Source organism: Tympanuchus pallidicinctus, unplaced genomic scaffold (assembly GCF_026119805.1).
Source record: "Tympanuchus pallidicinctus isolate F22 unplaced genomic scaffold, pur_lepc_1.0 scaffold23, whole genome shotgun sequence".
Taxonomy (NCBI): Eukaryota; Metazoa; Chordata; class Aves; order Galliformes; family Phasianidae; genus Tympanuchus; species Tympanuchus pallidicinctus.
Window position 1 is genome coordinate 1,877,809 of NW_026294740.1, and position 14,113 is coordinate 1,891,921.

Genomic DNA, 14,113 nt, shown 5'->3' on the forward strand with positions numbered 1-14,113 from the left:
CCAGCACATCACATCTTGGAGGGGCCACACGTCCATGCGTCACTCTGCTGTAGGGGCAGGGGCTCACAATGGGCTGCAGGTGTGCACATAGAGGTGCTGCCCCTTCCTTCGTCTCTTGCATCACCTCCTGGGGACCGTGCGCTAGAGAAGGGGTGCAGCTGGAGCTACCCCACTGCTTCCTGTTGGTAACAGTGCCCTGTGCCCCATTAAAACTGCCCCAAAAACAGCAGCAAAACTGCTGTGGGATCACATTTCAGCTGGGTTCCTGGGCAGGGAGGCTCCCAATGGGCTGAGCTTTGTGCAGTTTCTTCGAGGAACCTCTCACAAGAGCGTCCTGTTCTCAGGTGGCTTAGGGCCATGGTTGGTTATAAGTCGACACAGAAACCAACTATGGGAAAGAAAGGCACTGTTGTACAGGAAAAGGCTCTTTCAGAGTGAGGCAGTGCCCAAGCCCTGGCTCTGCAGACAGATCTGTCCTCACATTTCTGGCTACAGGGGCAGTGCCTCAGCCTGCGGTTCAGACAGCCCTTCTGGAAAGACTCTGCAGTCAGTGCACAGGCACAGCATATTGAGCACATCTCAAGCAAGGAAAACAGCCGTGTCCTCTGCCAGGTTGCGGCCAGGCCAGGTCTGACCCCTTCTGAGAGCCACCAAATTCCTAAGCCAGGAGCAGAGGGATCAGCAAGGAGCGAATTGTGCCCACAGCGAGCACTGACACGTGGGCTGTGTCTGAGCACACTGATCCTTACGCATCTTTGTGTTGGCACATTGTTCCTCTTCTCGAGTGAATTTTCCCTATTGGAAAACTGTTCTTCATCCAAGCACTGGGAGCCTCATGAACTTTTAATTGATCATTAATTAGCAGAAGTGAGATAAGGACAGCGGAGCAGCAGGCACTGCCAGGTGAGAACCAGCCTCCCCTGGTGTTCTGCTTCCTGGCTCCCCTCTCACCAGTCCTGAACAAAGCGTGATCCCGAGGCATGCAGGAGTCACCTGCCCTACTCAGACCTCGGCACTGGCCAAAACCCTTCAGAAATGAGCAAAACTCACAGCAGACTTCCACTCTTTTCTACCTGCAACTCCTTGAAAGCATTACGCTGAACCACGCTTTGGAAACCAGCAGTCCAGGAAGGAAGCAGGGCAGGGTGCCAGGCCCTGCGCCTCACTTCTGCTTCTCCTTTTTCCTCCTGAAAAGATGTGAATCGTGTTGGTGAACCCCTGTGAGATCAGCAGTGCCAGAGGGTCACACAGGAGTGTGGGCAGGGAGCCCAGCTGGGCTGAAGGACACCTGAGCTGCAGCGATGGACGCACACAGAATGGGGGGCACAGCACTGCTGGGCTGGGCCTTCTACCAGGAAGGTGCAAGGGGAAGCTTTTGCAGTGGCACTGCCAACAAACAGCACGGTGAGCATGAGGAAGGGATCGGAGGTGCTGAGCTGCACACACCTATGGGCAAGTCCCTGCACCTGGGACGTGACCCACGGCACCCAGCCTAGCACCAGCTCAGCCCATCTGTGGCAGATGGGTGGGTAGGGCTTTTTTGTCTATACAGCACCCTGATCCTCACCCCTACCAGCTCAGCCTTGAATGCACTTCAGGAAGAGAAAGGCACACACACAGATCTCACACATACAAACTCTGCAAGCTTCTCTCCTTAATCCAGAACAAAGCTGATGTGGGCGTTACAGCACTGCATCTTGCTTCTGAGCTCAATCCGCTGCTGCAGGTCTCGATTCCGTGCCCTCTGGCACCCAGCTCACAGCCATGGTGACCTGATGGGCTTTTTCCTGCCCTCAGATCAGTGCTCTGCAAAGCACTGGGTGCCCTCTGTGCACAGATACGAAGCTGTGCCTTCCTCCTGCTGGGGAGCACTGACACAAACACCATGCCTGTACTCGAAATAAATCCTCCTTTAATATCTTACAGTTACTTTAAAAGTCCTTTAAACGCTATTTTACAGATCAGCACAAACGTGACACGGGTTTGGTAAGGCTGCACATATATGTACAAGGACGGCCTGAAGGAACCTTCCACTTCCTTCTTTTCATTTCCAGAAAGCATCAGAGGTCAAAAAATGAGCCAGGATTACGAGTCCCCAGAGGGTGTGCTTGTTTTTCCTCCCCAGCGTGGAAACTCTTCTCCTGTAGTTCTGTATGGCCAGCTGAGACCAAAGAGCTTTGCACCACCGACAGCAGCAGGAATATATTTAGCCACGGATGTAGGGATCACAAATAGCACTGTTTTGACAGGATAAGGTGCTATTTTAATGAATTGAACAACAACTAAAGAAAAAAAAAAAAAACAGCTGTCAAATTTCAGCCCCATTTGAGACAACGCACACAAACCTGTCTGGGAAATGTGAAAAGTCAACGGGAAAACTTGTTTAAAACCTGATCCCGGTCCTCGGGGCCTTGGACTTAGAATGCTGCAATGTCACCACCAAGGGGAACACAGCAGCTGTGCCCACAGGCCTTGGGACGGAGCCCAGTCTCACTCCAATCAGTGCCAAGGGCTGCCCAGGCCCCATTTGCTGGAGGACCCAGATGGAGCAGAGCTCACCGTGGCTGAGCCCCGCAGCCCCAGCAGGATGGAGTCCCTTCCAGATGCCTCCCAGGGAGCACATCCTTGGTGTTGGCATACTCCTAGCCTGCAACAGGCAGCATGCTCTTCTGCCAGCCATCGTTAGCGCAACCACCAGCTAACTTGAAATAACCAGAGAGCTGTCAAACCAAGCAAGGCACTTCTAGCCTCATTTATTGTTCCTGGGGTCAAAATACCTCCAAAAGCTCCCAACTATTGCAAATTTCTGTACCTAAGGCCTCATGGAGAGAAAGAGGGGGGTGGGGGGGAACCTCTCTTTGCAGGGGAGAGGGGATCTCAGAGCCTATCATTGTCTGCAAGCATCACTAGTGTTATTGGTGCTGGGTCCTTCTCTACCAAAGCCACACCCTGAGGTGAGGCAAGGCAATCCCAGCACTTTACCCAGAACTCCCCTCCCTCCTATGAGCACGAACATGGTTTATGCTCTATCTCAAGCACCTATAGAGCATTCAGCCTCTGGGATGTCTCTAGCACTCATGCACTGGTGAGCAGGATGCAAGAACACCAGCTGAACAGCAACTCCATCTCCCTCCTGGATGAACTCTGAAACACTGCAAGAAGTGGAAGGTTATCTCCTGCAGGTCCTGGATTTACAGCTAACACACATGTGTGATGAGCTGCCCATGCCCTGGTATGGCCTATTGCACTGGATTCGCTGGAACACAAAGAGCAGTCCATAATTCATACTGGGCTCTTTCTGGGCCCCAGCTGGGTCATTCTGCATTGTGCTGTTTCTCTGCACCCATCTCTCATAATTTAAAGCAAACCCTGAGAAAGCTTGTGCCTATCCCCAGAGAACCATCCCCAGCATCACTGGCTTATTGCAAGTGAAATGTCATCAGAACATTGGCTGCGTGGTTTTCAACTCCACATGCATCTGCTCCACCTGCCACCACTCAGCCAAAGACATTCACTTTCCAGAATGCATTCTCCCCAGCATCACATGGGCTTTGCAGTCACTAAGTATGGCCACAGCACCATTTGCTGGCAGGAAAACGTCGCTGTCCTTGCCTTGTCCTCTCAGTTTGGTGTTGGCAGCCTGCTCAACCAGGTGGAGATCTCACTTTCCTCCCAGGGAATCCTGAGCTGTACCGGAGCCTGACACTAACATCATTTCCCAAGGATGGGCTCAGCTCACATCAGGAGCAGTTCAATCACCACACTATGGCTTCAGGCTGCAGGATGTCTTGGACAAAAGTGGCTGGTCTCCAGCAGGACAGCTTCATTTTGGTGTTGGATGCATGTCTGGTCCAATGAGAGCACAGGGTTCTTCTATGGCAACGCTCCACTGAAGGTGGAAATGGGTAAACACAGGAGAGAATGAAACTCAGAGGGGTCCTGGGGAGTCAAAGAGGACCTTCTCAGTGCAAGAGGATCAGTGTCCCTTGGTCTGTAGCACACAGAGATCTCACACCTGCGAGGGAGCAAAAAGAAACCAAGATGTACATCGGGTGTGTGGCTGAGAATCACAGCCATGGTGTGCAGCAGAAACTTTGCAAGCAGGAATCAGTGCAGTCTTTAACAGGACTGGGGTTTGAGTGTTAGGGTTCAGGTCCTATAAGCTGGCTCAGGCTGGGATCCAGAGCAGAGGGATCCACACAGAGCCATTTCTGACACCCATTAGTGAAAATGAGAATTTATGCACCTCTGCTGTTCTGGTGAAATGGAAATAGCTCCTTGTACATTTCCTGCACTGTACTCTCACATTAGTCCCTTGGGTTTCACAGCAAACAAGTTAACTAAGAAACTTTTCTTTAGGAAATGAGACAACATCTGAAATCTTTTTTCCAGTGGGTCAGCTGGTTTGATCTCTTTGTGCCCATGGAAGCACAGTGAGTTTACAAATCCTGTCCCAGGGAGCCAGCTTCTGCCCTGGGGGCACAATGGATGGAAGAACAGTCAAATAAACAATTTTTGCATGCTCTACCCCAGGCTCTCCCATGAAAATCATGAGTGGGAGATGAATAGGCATGTCAAAGGTGATGGAGGACTCCAGTGAGATTAAGAAGTTGAAGGCTCTGCTCATATACACCTAATGCTCCCCAAGTACCCATTTAGAATGCATGACTTTTCTTTGACTTATGACTGGTCTTGCTGGAAGAGCTCTTCAAGAAGCTGAACAGTTGACTAGAGATCACCCTCCAGGCTGTGGTACTCATAAAAGGTAAAACGCTTTGGGGATATGATCATCCATCCCATGTGAACACAACTGCACTACAGATCTTGAAGCTATGTCACACCAGCTTGGGCATCTGGCACAGGTACACCATGGTGATCAGGACGTTGTCCCTCTTGGTCACCTGTACTTTGTGGACAAGTCCTTAGACAGAGGATGCACCACCCTGGGAGGCAGGTGCCACGTTGCAGATCTTACCTGGTTACACTCTGCAGGATCTTCTGCTCGTCCTGATCCAAGCACACAGCGAAGGAGGACTGGACACCAATAATCTGGACCTTGTCTACCTTAATCTGGGACACGCTGAGCTGCTGATAGAAAAGGAGTCCAAGTGAGGGATGTGACAGGCTCTGTGCATTAACCCTGTGCAGGGAAGGAGAGCAGGGCGCCCCAAAGCTGGGGCCAATGGCCAACACAAACAGGATTCCCCAAGGCGTTACTGACAGCTCCACAGATCTCAAACTCCACCTCTTGCCCTGCTTCCCTCCCATCTGGGAAGCCCCTGTTACCAACTGTAAAAGCATCATGATTTGAGTTACCTGATTGAAACTTTTTTTGGATTTGGAGTTTTGCCTTTTAACCACCTCCGTCATGGTCAAGTTGAGACACTCCGTCTTTGAGGCTGTAACAAAAAGGGAACTGTTATCACCTGGGGATCCTGGTAGGAATTCAGCTGGTACCCCTGCCCAACAATACGTCCCAAAGCAAGTGGGTCCCAGCAAGACTTCACTTGTAGGGAAATACAGTGTAGCTGTAGCTTTCCTACTTGCATGGTAGGAAAGCAATGAGAGAGACAGGGATAATCTTCCAAACACAGCAGCAAGGAACATGTAAGTATCTGAGCCCCTAAACAGGAGAAAAGCAATGGCCTCAGCATCAAGAGCTCTCCCAGTTTGGCCCTTCCTGCAGTCTGCTTGGAGATGCTCCTGCTTGTCTGGAATTACAGTGACATCCTGTGGCCAAACCGCTGAGCGTGAAAACACGGAGACCCTCAGGAGACCAGGTTTATTTGGAAGGAAGGAGATTCACGAAGGAGAAGCTTCTCCCCAAGCACTGAGCTGAAGTCATGCCCTGAAACAAAGCCAGTGCACAAAGCAAAGCTCCCGAACTCGCACAGAAACACCCAACTCAAAGCACACAGGAGATGAGCAACTAACTCCTGCTGGAGCATTTCCAAGGTTGTCTGCAGGACTTAACAGATGGAGCACCAACAGGAGGAATGGAGATTTAGGTGGAGCTCCGTGGGGCACATAGGAGCTATCTCCTGGTTGGTAGACCACCTATTTGACCTGACTGCTCTGCTCACAAACAGAAATCTGCCAGACAAAAAGCACACAAGGAAAGAGGATCCAAAAAAATCCTCAGTTTACTCGGAACTGTGTGTCTGCTTGTCAAAACAGCAGAGCTCAAGCAAGAATGAGAAGGTGTTGCTTCTACATCAGCAAGCTAACAGACTAAAAGTCTTGCTGCCTTTAAAAGCTTCAAAGCCTTATTCATACCCTCCCAGCAACCTGAACTGAAAAAAAAAAAAGGTAATTATGAAACAAACCAACATGGCAGCAGCTATCTGTGAGGGCAGGAAGGAAACGGAGCTGCAGTGAGAGCCTGCAGAAGGCTGGCTGCAGGGCACTGCTACTGTGATGGCAGGACCCAGTACAAGAACTTCTTCCCTCAGTTCTTTATTTAGGAAGTTTAACCTTTTCCTAAGGGGCAACCCAGTGCAGCAGACTCCCCTAGCTTGAAGCTAAAGGATAACGGGAAATCAAATGCCCTTCAACCCTGGCATGGTGCAAAGGAGAGCCAGAGGCTGCCCTATCTCTTGCCCCAGGGAGCAACAGGCACCTCCCAGGTGTTTTCTGCAGTCACACATCCCTGCTTTGCTCTGCCTACAGGAGCCGAGCTGTCATCTCACTCCACCATTCCCTCCCACTGCCTCCCACCCCGAGTCCCAAAGCCCAGCTGTACCCACCCAGATCTTCGTACTTCTTGCAGGCTTTGCTGAGGTTAACAGACGTGCAGACCTTCTCAACATCGTTCCACTGACTCCTTCCACTGATGGCTGTCTGCAGGGACAAACTGAAGCGTGTGAGATGCCATCCTTCAGGCTGTTACCCTGCCTCCCACTTCTATCTCCTGTGGTGGGCTGACCCAGACCTGGGTTTCCCTGAAGCTGAACAGGCAAATTTTGAGTAGGCATTAAAATTTGTTTGGCCTTGGAATTATATAAATTGATCAGAGGTAACACCAAGTAATTACAGAGAAACCACAAAAACAGGACTGCTGTGAGCAGCAGGAGATTGCTCCCTGGAAGCAATGCCCACTGATATAAACTGGCACCCAGCACGCATCAAGGCTATGGGAGCTGGCTGCACATTCCTTATTATCTTGGGCTTCTCAGGAGTGGAAAGCCACCACCAATTAGCCAGTAAGTTGAACATTAGGTTCATTTTGGCTCTGCTGGCCTTGGATTCAGGCTCCACCAGCACGCTCTCAGCACTTGTCCCTTCCAGCCCCCAGCTGAGACAGCACTGAGGTGGATTTCTGACACATCTGTGCTCTGCAGTCCCCACGTGCTCACCTTGCTGTAGGCGATCTGTAGTGTTAGTGGGATTGCTTCTCTGTCTCCATCTATGCCCAGCCTTTTGCTGCCCGGACCTGCACAAAACAAGGAGCAAATGTCACCTGGTGACCTTTTCTCCCCAATCTTCAGGGCTGCTAACGCAGCACCACTCAGTACCTACAGAAAAGGGAAAAAAAATCCTGCTTTGCTGAACGCAGACGCAGAGCAGAAAGGAAAATGTGGCTTAAAAGCTGCCAGAAAGCAATTCATCCAGTGCAGAAGTTACAGGGCAAACTGAGAGCAGTGCAGCAGGGGCAGTGCTCCGGGGAAGGCACAAAGCAATAAGAGGATGCATGGCTAACCCAGCTCCTTGGCCAAGTCAGCACTTTGGGGGAGTGGGGCGATGACAGTTTGTGGGGAAAGGGGTGCTTGGTGAGCTCTGTTCAAACGGACAAGACGAGATGTCAGAAAAGCTGCAGGTTAAAAGCATGACACGGTGCTGGGATGCAGTACAATGGTTAGCCAAGAGATGTCCTGCGAGCTGCAGGCTTGAAACTGCTTTACAGCTCATACACTCTGAGAGTTAACAGAAGAAAAAGGAGCAAGGTATGGTCACAGCTTCACTCCTGAAGGGGAACACAAGAACCTGAAGCCTGGCTTCAGAGCCTTCCTGGATCCCACACTGAGGCCAAAGTCCTCTCCCTCCCCCTGCATCCCTGCAGCCCCTCTTGGCAGACATCTCCCAGCCCAGCAGTGTGTGGACACCCACTTGCAGAAGTGGGGAGAAAGAAGAAGGAACAGTCACAGACCTGACGCCTTGATGGCACGTGTGGCCGCCGAGTGACCCAGCTCCAGGGAGTGGATGAAGACTTCGGTCATCTTCTCCCCCCCTATGAAGGTGAGCTGCCAGGAGGAGAGAGGAGATGTGGTGATGAGGTGACCTCACAGGGCCGTGGAGCTGGAGGATGTAACCTGTCCCTCTCACTTCTTTCCACAGGAAATGGGCAAATTATTTCAGCTTTGAAAATACACGTTTCAACCACTGCCTCAGGTGGCACTTTCTTCCAGCTACACCTCAGACTGTTTTAACAGACCATCGGCACGTGAACCATCAAAGCCACGAGCACAGAAATGCATTCAAACCTTCTCCACTGCAGGAGAACCTTCTCGCACAGCAGGTTATGGAGAAGGGATTATGTGGAGGGGTTTGGCTTGGGAAAAAGAACACCAGAGAGATTTCCAGTAACGTGATTGATCTGCCAGCACTGACAGGAATCTCTCTTGTGTAGGGCAGAAAGGTATTGGGAAGGAAAACTGCTCGTGTCAGTTGAGAATGGTTGGGCCAGGACCTGCAGACCCCTGATCCCTTAGCCAGAGCATCAGCCAAAGCGCTGTGGGCCCACGTGCGCAGGTCCCCAGGGGAATATAAGGAGACCAAGCTCAGCCCCATCAGCACACAGCAGCTCTGCCATACCCATACCCACCTCCCAGGTGGGCCCCATGTTGGTGATACAGGCAGAGGACCCCCTTTCCCCTGCTGAGCTCCTCTGCCTACCTCAGTCTGGTAGAGCTGCAGCAGGACGGGGCGCGTGGCAAAGCGGCAGTAGTAGAGGATCATGTCGGCCAGGATGGGCAGCTGCTCCCGGGAGTCCTCCTGGGGCTCAGCCTCAGGCTTGGTAGACTGCAGTGAGGAGGGGGGTCACAACCCTGATGGATATGTGGGACCTGTAGCCCAGCACCACCACCTCAGGGATGGAAACCCTCCTCCCGACCACCAGAACCACCCGTTTCCACCCCATGCCCACACACAGCACAGCCTGTTGGGCAGCTTCAGGCGCGATGTTCAGCAAATGCGCCTCAGGGAAGGGGACACCGGGCTCTCCCAGCCAACACGTTCATACCTGACACAGGACATCCATGGGCAGGTTCATCAGCCCCAGAACGTTCCGCTCGTACCATGGGTCCAACATGCCGATGTAGTGGGAGATGTCGTTGGTGCTGCTCTCCGCCCCAGCTGAGGTGGGCTCCTGAAACCAGAGACGGGGGGGTCACCCCAGAGCCCCCCCAGCTATTCTGCCCTGGCTTAGGACTGGTGGAAGAGACCCCAGGGCTGCTGCTGCCCAGCCTGCTGTGGGATGAGGACACGTACCACCTGCGCTGAGGCGCGGAGCTGCAGGTCGCTTGGGGATGGAGGAGGATGCATCAGCAGGGCCGTTGGAAAGGGGCAGCTCCTCTTCACGGGCACATAAAAAAACTGCAGCTTGAAGTACCTTGTCAGTGTAGGGCAGGTGCTCTCCTTCAGCCTAGGAGAAGCGGGGAGAGGGCTGGATGAGCAATGTCCTTCGGTACAGCCTGGCAAGGCAGGATGCAATGTGCAGAATTAGACTCCAGTGGTAGCTGGAGGATCCTGTCTCCTCAGAGCGAGGCAGCGATGGAAGGCACACATAGAAAATGGCTCGTCTGTGCCACACTGACTTAATGGCAATGTCACCTGGCAGTCACTGTCCCCGCTGGCAGACAAAAGCAGCTGGATGTCCCCCACACCAGGACCCCGGTGACCACAGCAGCAAGCCTTCAAGGCACGGACCCCACCACGTCCCACAGCCACGTCCCCGCGCTGCCCCGCTCACCTCAGGTTGCTGTAGGCTCGGGCTACTTTCCCTGAGATGCGGTCGGAGCCGAAGACCACCACACGCATGGTGGCCACTTTGGCATCCTCGTCATAGCTGAGGAAGGGCCGGCGGGGCAGGCTGGGCAGCTGTGGGGTCTGCGGGGTCTGCAGCCTCTGGCCCAGCCCGTGCTGCGGCAACGAGTGAGCGCGCCGGGAGCGTGCCGGGATGCGGGGCTTGGCCGGGGGGTGGCACAGGCTCTCAGCACGGCGCAGTGGGAGCGAGCCCATATCTGGACAGTCCTTCAGGTCTCTCCTGAGGACCAGCTGGCTTTTGCTCTTGAAAAGTTTGTAGATTTTGTTGGTCAGCGTGTGTCTGTATTTGTGGTGGGTCTTCTCCATCTTCAGCTCCGGCCGCCCAATCATGTCCAGGGAGCTCTCGTCGCTGTCCTCTGCGTACCCGCTGTCCATGCAGTCCTTCAGGCTGGAGACAAAAGACCGCAAGGACTTTTTGGAGACCACTGTCAGCTCTGAGATGGAGTCCTTGGAGTTGCTGAAGAGGGACACGCGGGAGGGCTTGGGTCCCTCTTCTGACAGCGCTGAGTACACAGAGTCTTTGGAAATGGAGGAGACGGGGGACAGCAGCGAGTCCCTCTCTGGGGAACAGCCATCTGTTTCCACGTCCTCCTCTTCCTCTTCCTCATCTTCCTCATTCTCTGAGGCCACAGGCTCAACAACGCTGCACTCCTTGCTGAGGACATCATTGAGGACATCTGAAAGGCATGGGAGGGAGATCAGAAACACGAGCAGTGCATGGCCATCCCACGCAACGGCCCTATGGCAGCATGGCCAGCATTCTGTCTAACCCTGCATGGCTTCAAACAAAGAGCTAAAAACCTCTTTCCGAGCATTTTTAGGTTTCCATAAGGCGCTCTGATATGATGACAAAACAAAACTCGTTTGACATCACATTCTGTTTGGGTTCTCTAAAAACAAAGAGTGGTTGGGTTTTTGCTTCCTTCCCATGCAGAGTTCCCAATGCACCCTGCATCTTATCTGGGTTAAATCAGAGGGGAAGAGGGATGCAAGGTGTTTGGATTATCAAACCCTAAATGGACAGTCAGGAAGGTGACAAAGCCCAAGCTAGAGAACAGGTTCAGCACACTGCAGCCATGAAGCCACGAATGCTCAACCTTCATGGGGCCAGAAGAGGTCTTCCAGGAATGGGGAAGCCAAAGAGGTCAGGACCCCTCTCTGCTTACCAAAGTTATCCTGGTCCCAGCTGTAAGCATAGCAGCGTGAAGTAGGGATGGGGATGGGCTGCAGCCTGCGGGGCTGCGCATCTCCTGTGGAGAGAGGAGAGGAGTCAGCTTGTGGGGATCCTCCCCATGCTGCAAGCCCCACACAGGGCATCTAAATGGTCAGAGACATGGGGTGCTGCCCACCCCGTGCTGGTTATATGGGCAGTTCACATCACACAGAGAAACAATGCTGTTATTAACCCATGAAGTCACATGTGACTCTCAGAGCCACCGAGTCAGGCAGTAGACATTGCTGCCACAGCTGGTTTTCTGACTGAACGTTCCCATCTTGGCCACAAAGGCTGGAGATGGATTATTGTTTTTTTGACAAGAAAAAACATCTGGCTCATCATGCAGCGATGAAATAGAGAAAGAAAAAAACAAACCCAGTCCCTGTCTTATTGTGCCAGGTTAAAGTTTTGCACAAAACAGGGTTTCACACTTCTAAGCATAGCTCACAGCACAAGGGAACCCATGGCTGATGGTGGGATCAAGCTGACACTGGACCCAGGAAGCAAGAAGAGTGCAGGGACTTCTCACCTCCAATGACAGGAAGCGCAGCTGCCCCAGCAATGTCCTGCAGAACGCTCTGCAGCCGCTCCCGGGCCAGCACAGGGTCACTGCTGGCAGCTGCGACCTCCTGAGCTTCAGCAGCACTGGCGTAGATCTCAGAGAGCTCCTCCAATGTCTTGGCCTGGGGAGAGCAGAGCCAAGGGGAGCACAGGTCTGTAGGGATGCTCACAGAGTCTGAAGCTCTGTATCTCTTCCCTCCACTAACCCTCCAAATCATATACAAATACAGCAAGAACAGAGTGGGATAAGAGTAGAGGAGCAAGGAGTAGAGAGGAGAAAGAATAGTTCCACCATCAGAAGATCATCGGCTTCAACTATCAGACCACTCTGGGGCTGACCCGAAGTTAAAGGTAATCTTTAAGAGCATTATCCCAATACTTCCCAAATACAGACGAGCATGGGGCATCAGCCACCTCCCTAGCAAGCCTGTTCCAGTGCCTAACCTCAATAAAGCAGTTTTTTCTCGTACCTAATCTGAGCCCACCCCGATGGCGTTGAGCCATTCCCATGAGCCTTGTCACTGTTACCCAGGGAAAAAGGGTGACTGGCTCCCTTCCCTTGTCCCTTAATGCATCTGAACACACCTACAGGATTTCACCACTAGTTTTTACCCCCCATAAACACCAGAGCAAAGAGTTCCTGGGATCAAACGACATTTTTTTTGCTGCGTTTCACAACGGGGGGCTTTTCCTGTCTCCAGCTGGGGGCACAGCACCAGAGCCCAGACCCGAGAAGAGAGGGGAAAGGCCGTGCCCACCTTCAGGAGGCAGCGCAGGCTGCTCAGGTCGCAGCGGGTGCCGAAGGTGACCTGGTAGAGGTGCTCCAGCAGCAGGATGAGCGCGGCGTGCCGGGGCGGCTCAGTGCCGCTCAGCTTCTCTGCGATGGAGAGGAATTCGCTCTGCACCTCGGAGCGGTTCAGCAGCAGCACCGTCCTGGGGACACGGGATGGCTGTTAGAGCTGGCAGCCAGGCTGGCACGCTGCTGGTGTGCAACACTGGGTAAATTCCCGCTAGATGGCAGCGTCCCTTCACATGAGCTGTGGATGCGGCTGTGCAGGAGCGCCAGAGCCATGCTGGCGGTGAGGGTGGGTGGGAATCCTCTGTCCTGCCCCTCCCTGGCATCACCTCTTCTGCATATCCGCAATATCACCAGCCCCAGAAGGGCTCCAGCTTAGCAGCCAGTTGTCCAAACTGGACACCCAGCATTTATGATGGAGAGGGGAACAGAAAATCAGAAAACGCCTTCTTTTGCAAGGTGAACATCACAGCTTCACGGAATCACACAGCATCACAGAATGGCCCAGGTTGGAAGGGACCTCAAGGATCGTGAATCTCCAACCCCTGCCACATGCAGGGCCATCAACCTCCACATTTAATACCAGCCCAGGCTGCCCCATACAATCTGACCTTGAACACCTCCAGGGATGGACAAGGCATCCACAGCCTCTCTGGGCAGCTGTTCCAGCACCTCACCACTCTCATAGTGAAGAACTTCCCTCTGAATCCAACCTAAATCTTCCCTCCTTCAACTTAAAACCATTTCCCCTTGTCCTGCCATCATCTGCCCTTGTAAAGAGTTGAGCATTCCTTCTGAGCTTTAAGTCGCTGCAAGGCTTTAAGTTTTCTGAAGGACTTTGGCAGGGAGATGGTGCAGGTATGAGCTACATTTTCCTCCTTGTTGAGGGCGTCTGGAGGAAACGTATGTGAGGCTGGCAGGCTTCATGGGAATCCCTTGCACACATAGCTCGCCTCCTCCTGCTCAGCCACCAGCAGGGCTGCCTTCTTTCCAGGAGCTGCTGCTGGAGAGAAGAGCCACATCCTTCAGCTGGGAAGGCTTTTTGCTCTGGACCACAACATGAACACCAGCAGGCTTTAAATTCCCAAATCCTGGAGAGCACGTAGTCGTGTGCTTACATTTATGGACGTGAATGATGCACATAACTGAGCAAAACCAGCTCTGAATTAAGGATGGGCCAAGGTGCAACTGGTTCTAGAAAGCTCAGGCAAAGGGCACAAGCTTTCAAAAAGCCTGACATTCAGCTTGTGTACAGCCTTGTGCCAAGTTTTCAGGGTTTCATGCAAATGCAGCCAACTCGCTGCAAGCCACAGGTGCTTGCACTTGCACTGGCACAGAGCAGGGCAGCTGTAATAGGAAAGCAACACAACAGCATCAGTGCAGCTGGGTGGGATACTGGTGCAGATCCCAAGCTGTGCAGCATGCATATAGGAGCCAAAGCAACAGGGCAGCCTTCCCATCGTGAGCAGGGGTAGCTGTGAAAGGACTGTCCCTGCAGC

The 14,113-nt window shown here is 52.9% G+C and overlaps 1 protein-coding gene across 4 annotated transcripts in view; it reads right to left on the bottom strand.

The window, feature by feature from the left end:
• Nucleotides 1-1,895: 1,895 nt before the first annotated feature.
• The window catches only part of PIK3R5 (phosphoinositide-3-kinase regulatory subunit 5), a 49,044-nt gene continuing 36,826 nt past the window's right edge, over nucleotides 1,896-14,113 (bottom strand). For 3 of the 4 annotated variants that reach the window (XM_052687998.1, XM_052688001.1, XM_052687997.1), the window contains exons 7-19: nucleotides 12,577-12,751; nucleotides 11,787-11,940; nucleotides 11,208-11,291; nucleotides 9,968-10,718; nucleotides 9,487-9,640; nucleotides 9,239-9,364; nucleotides 8,893-9,018; nucleotides 8,147-8,240; nucleotides 7,356-7,432; nucleotides 6,747-6,840; nucleotides 5,317-5,399; nucleotides 4,976-5,088; nucleotides 1,896-4,015 (exon numbers count right to left, since the gene is read on the bottom strand). In XM_052687998.1, coding sequence (XP_052543958.1) covers nucleotides 3,874-4,015; nucleotides 4,976-5,088; nucleotides 5,317-5,399; nucleotides 6,747-6,840; nucleotides 7,356-7,432; nucleotides 8,147-8,240; nucleotides 8,893-9,018; nucleotides 9,239-9,364; nucleotides 9,487-9,640; nucleotides 9,968-10,718; nucleotides 11,208-11,291; nucleotides 11,787-11,940; nucleotides 12,577-12,751 — 2,173 coding nt within the window. In that variant the 3' untranslated portion in view covers nucleotides 1,896-3,873. The remainder of the gene's footprint in view (nucleotides 4,016-4,975; nucleotides 5,089-5,316; nucleotides 5,400-6,746; nucleotides 6,841-7,355; nucleotides 7,433-8,146; nucleotides 8,241-8,892; nucleotides 9,019-9,238; nucleotides 9,365-9,486; nucleotides 9,641-9,967; nucleotides 10,719-11,207; nucleotides 11,292-11,786; nucleotides 11,941-12,576; nucleotides 12,752-14,113) is intronic. The other variant, XM_052688000.1, reaches the window with a different exon arrangement.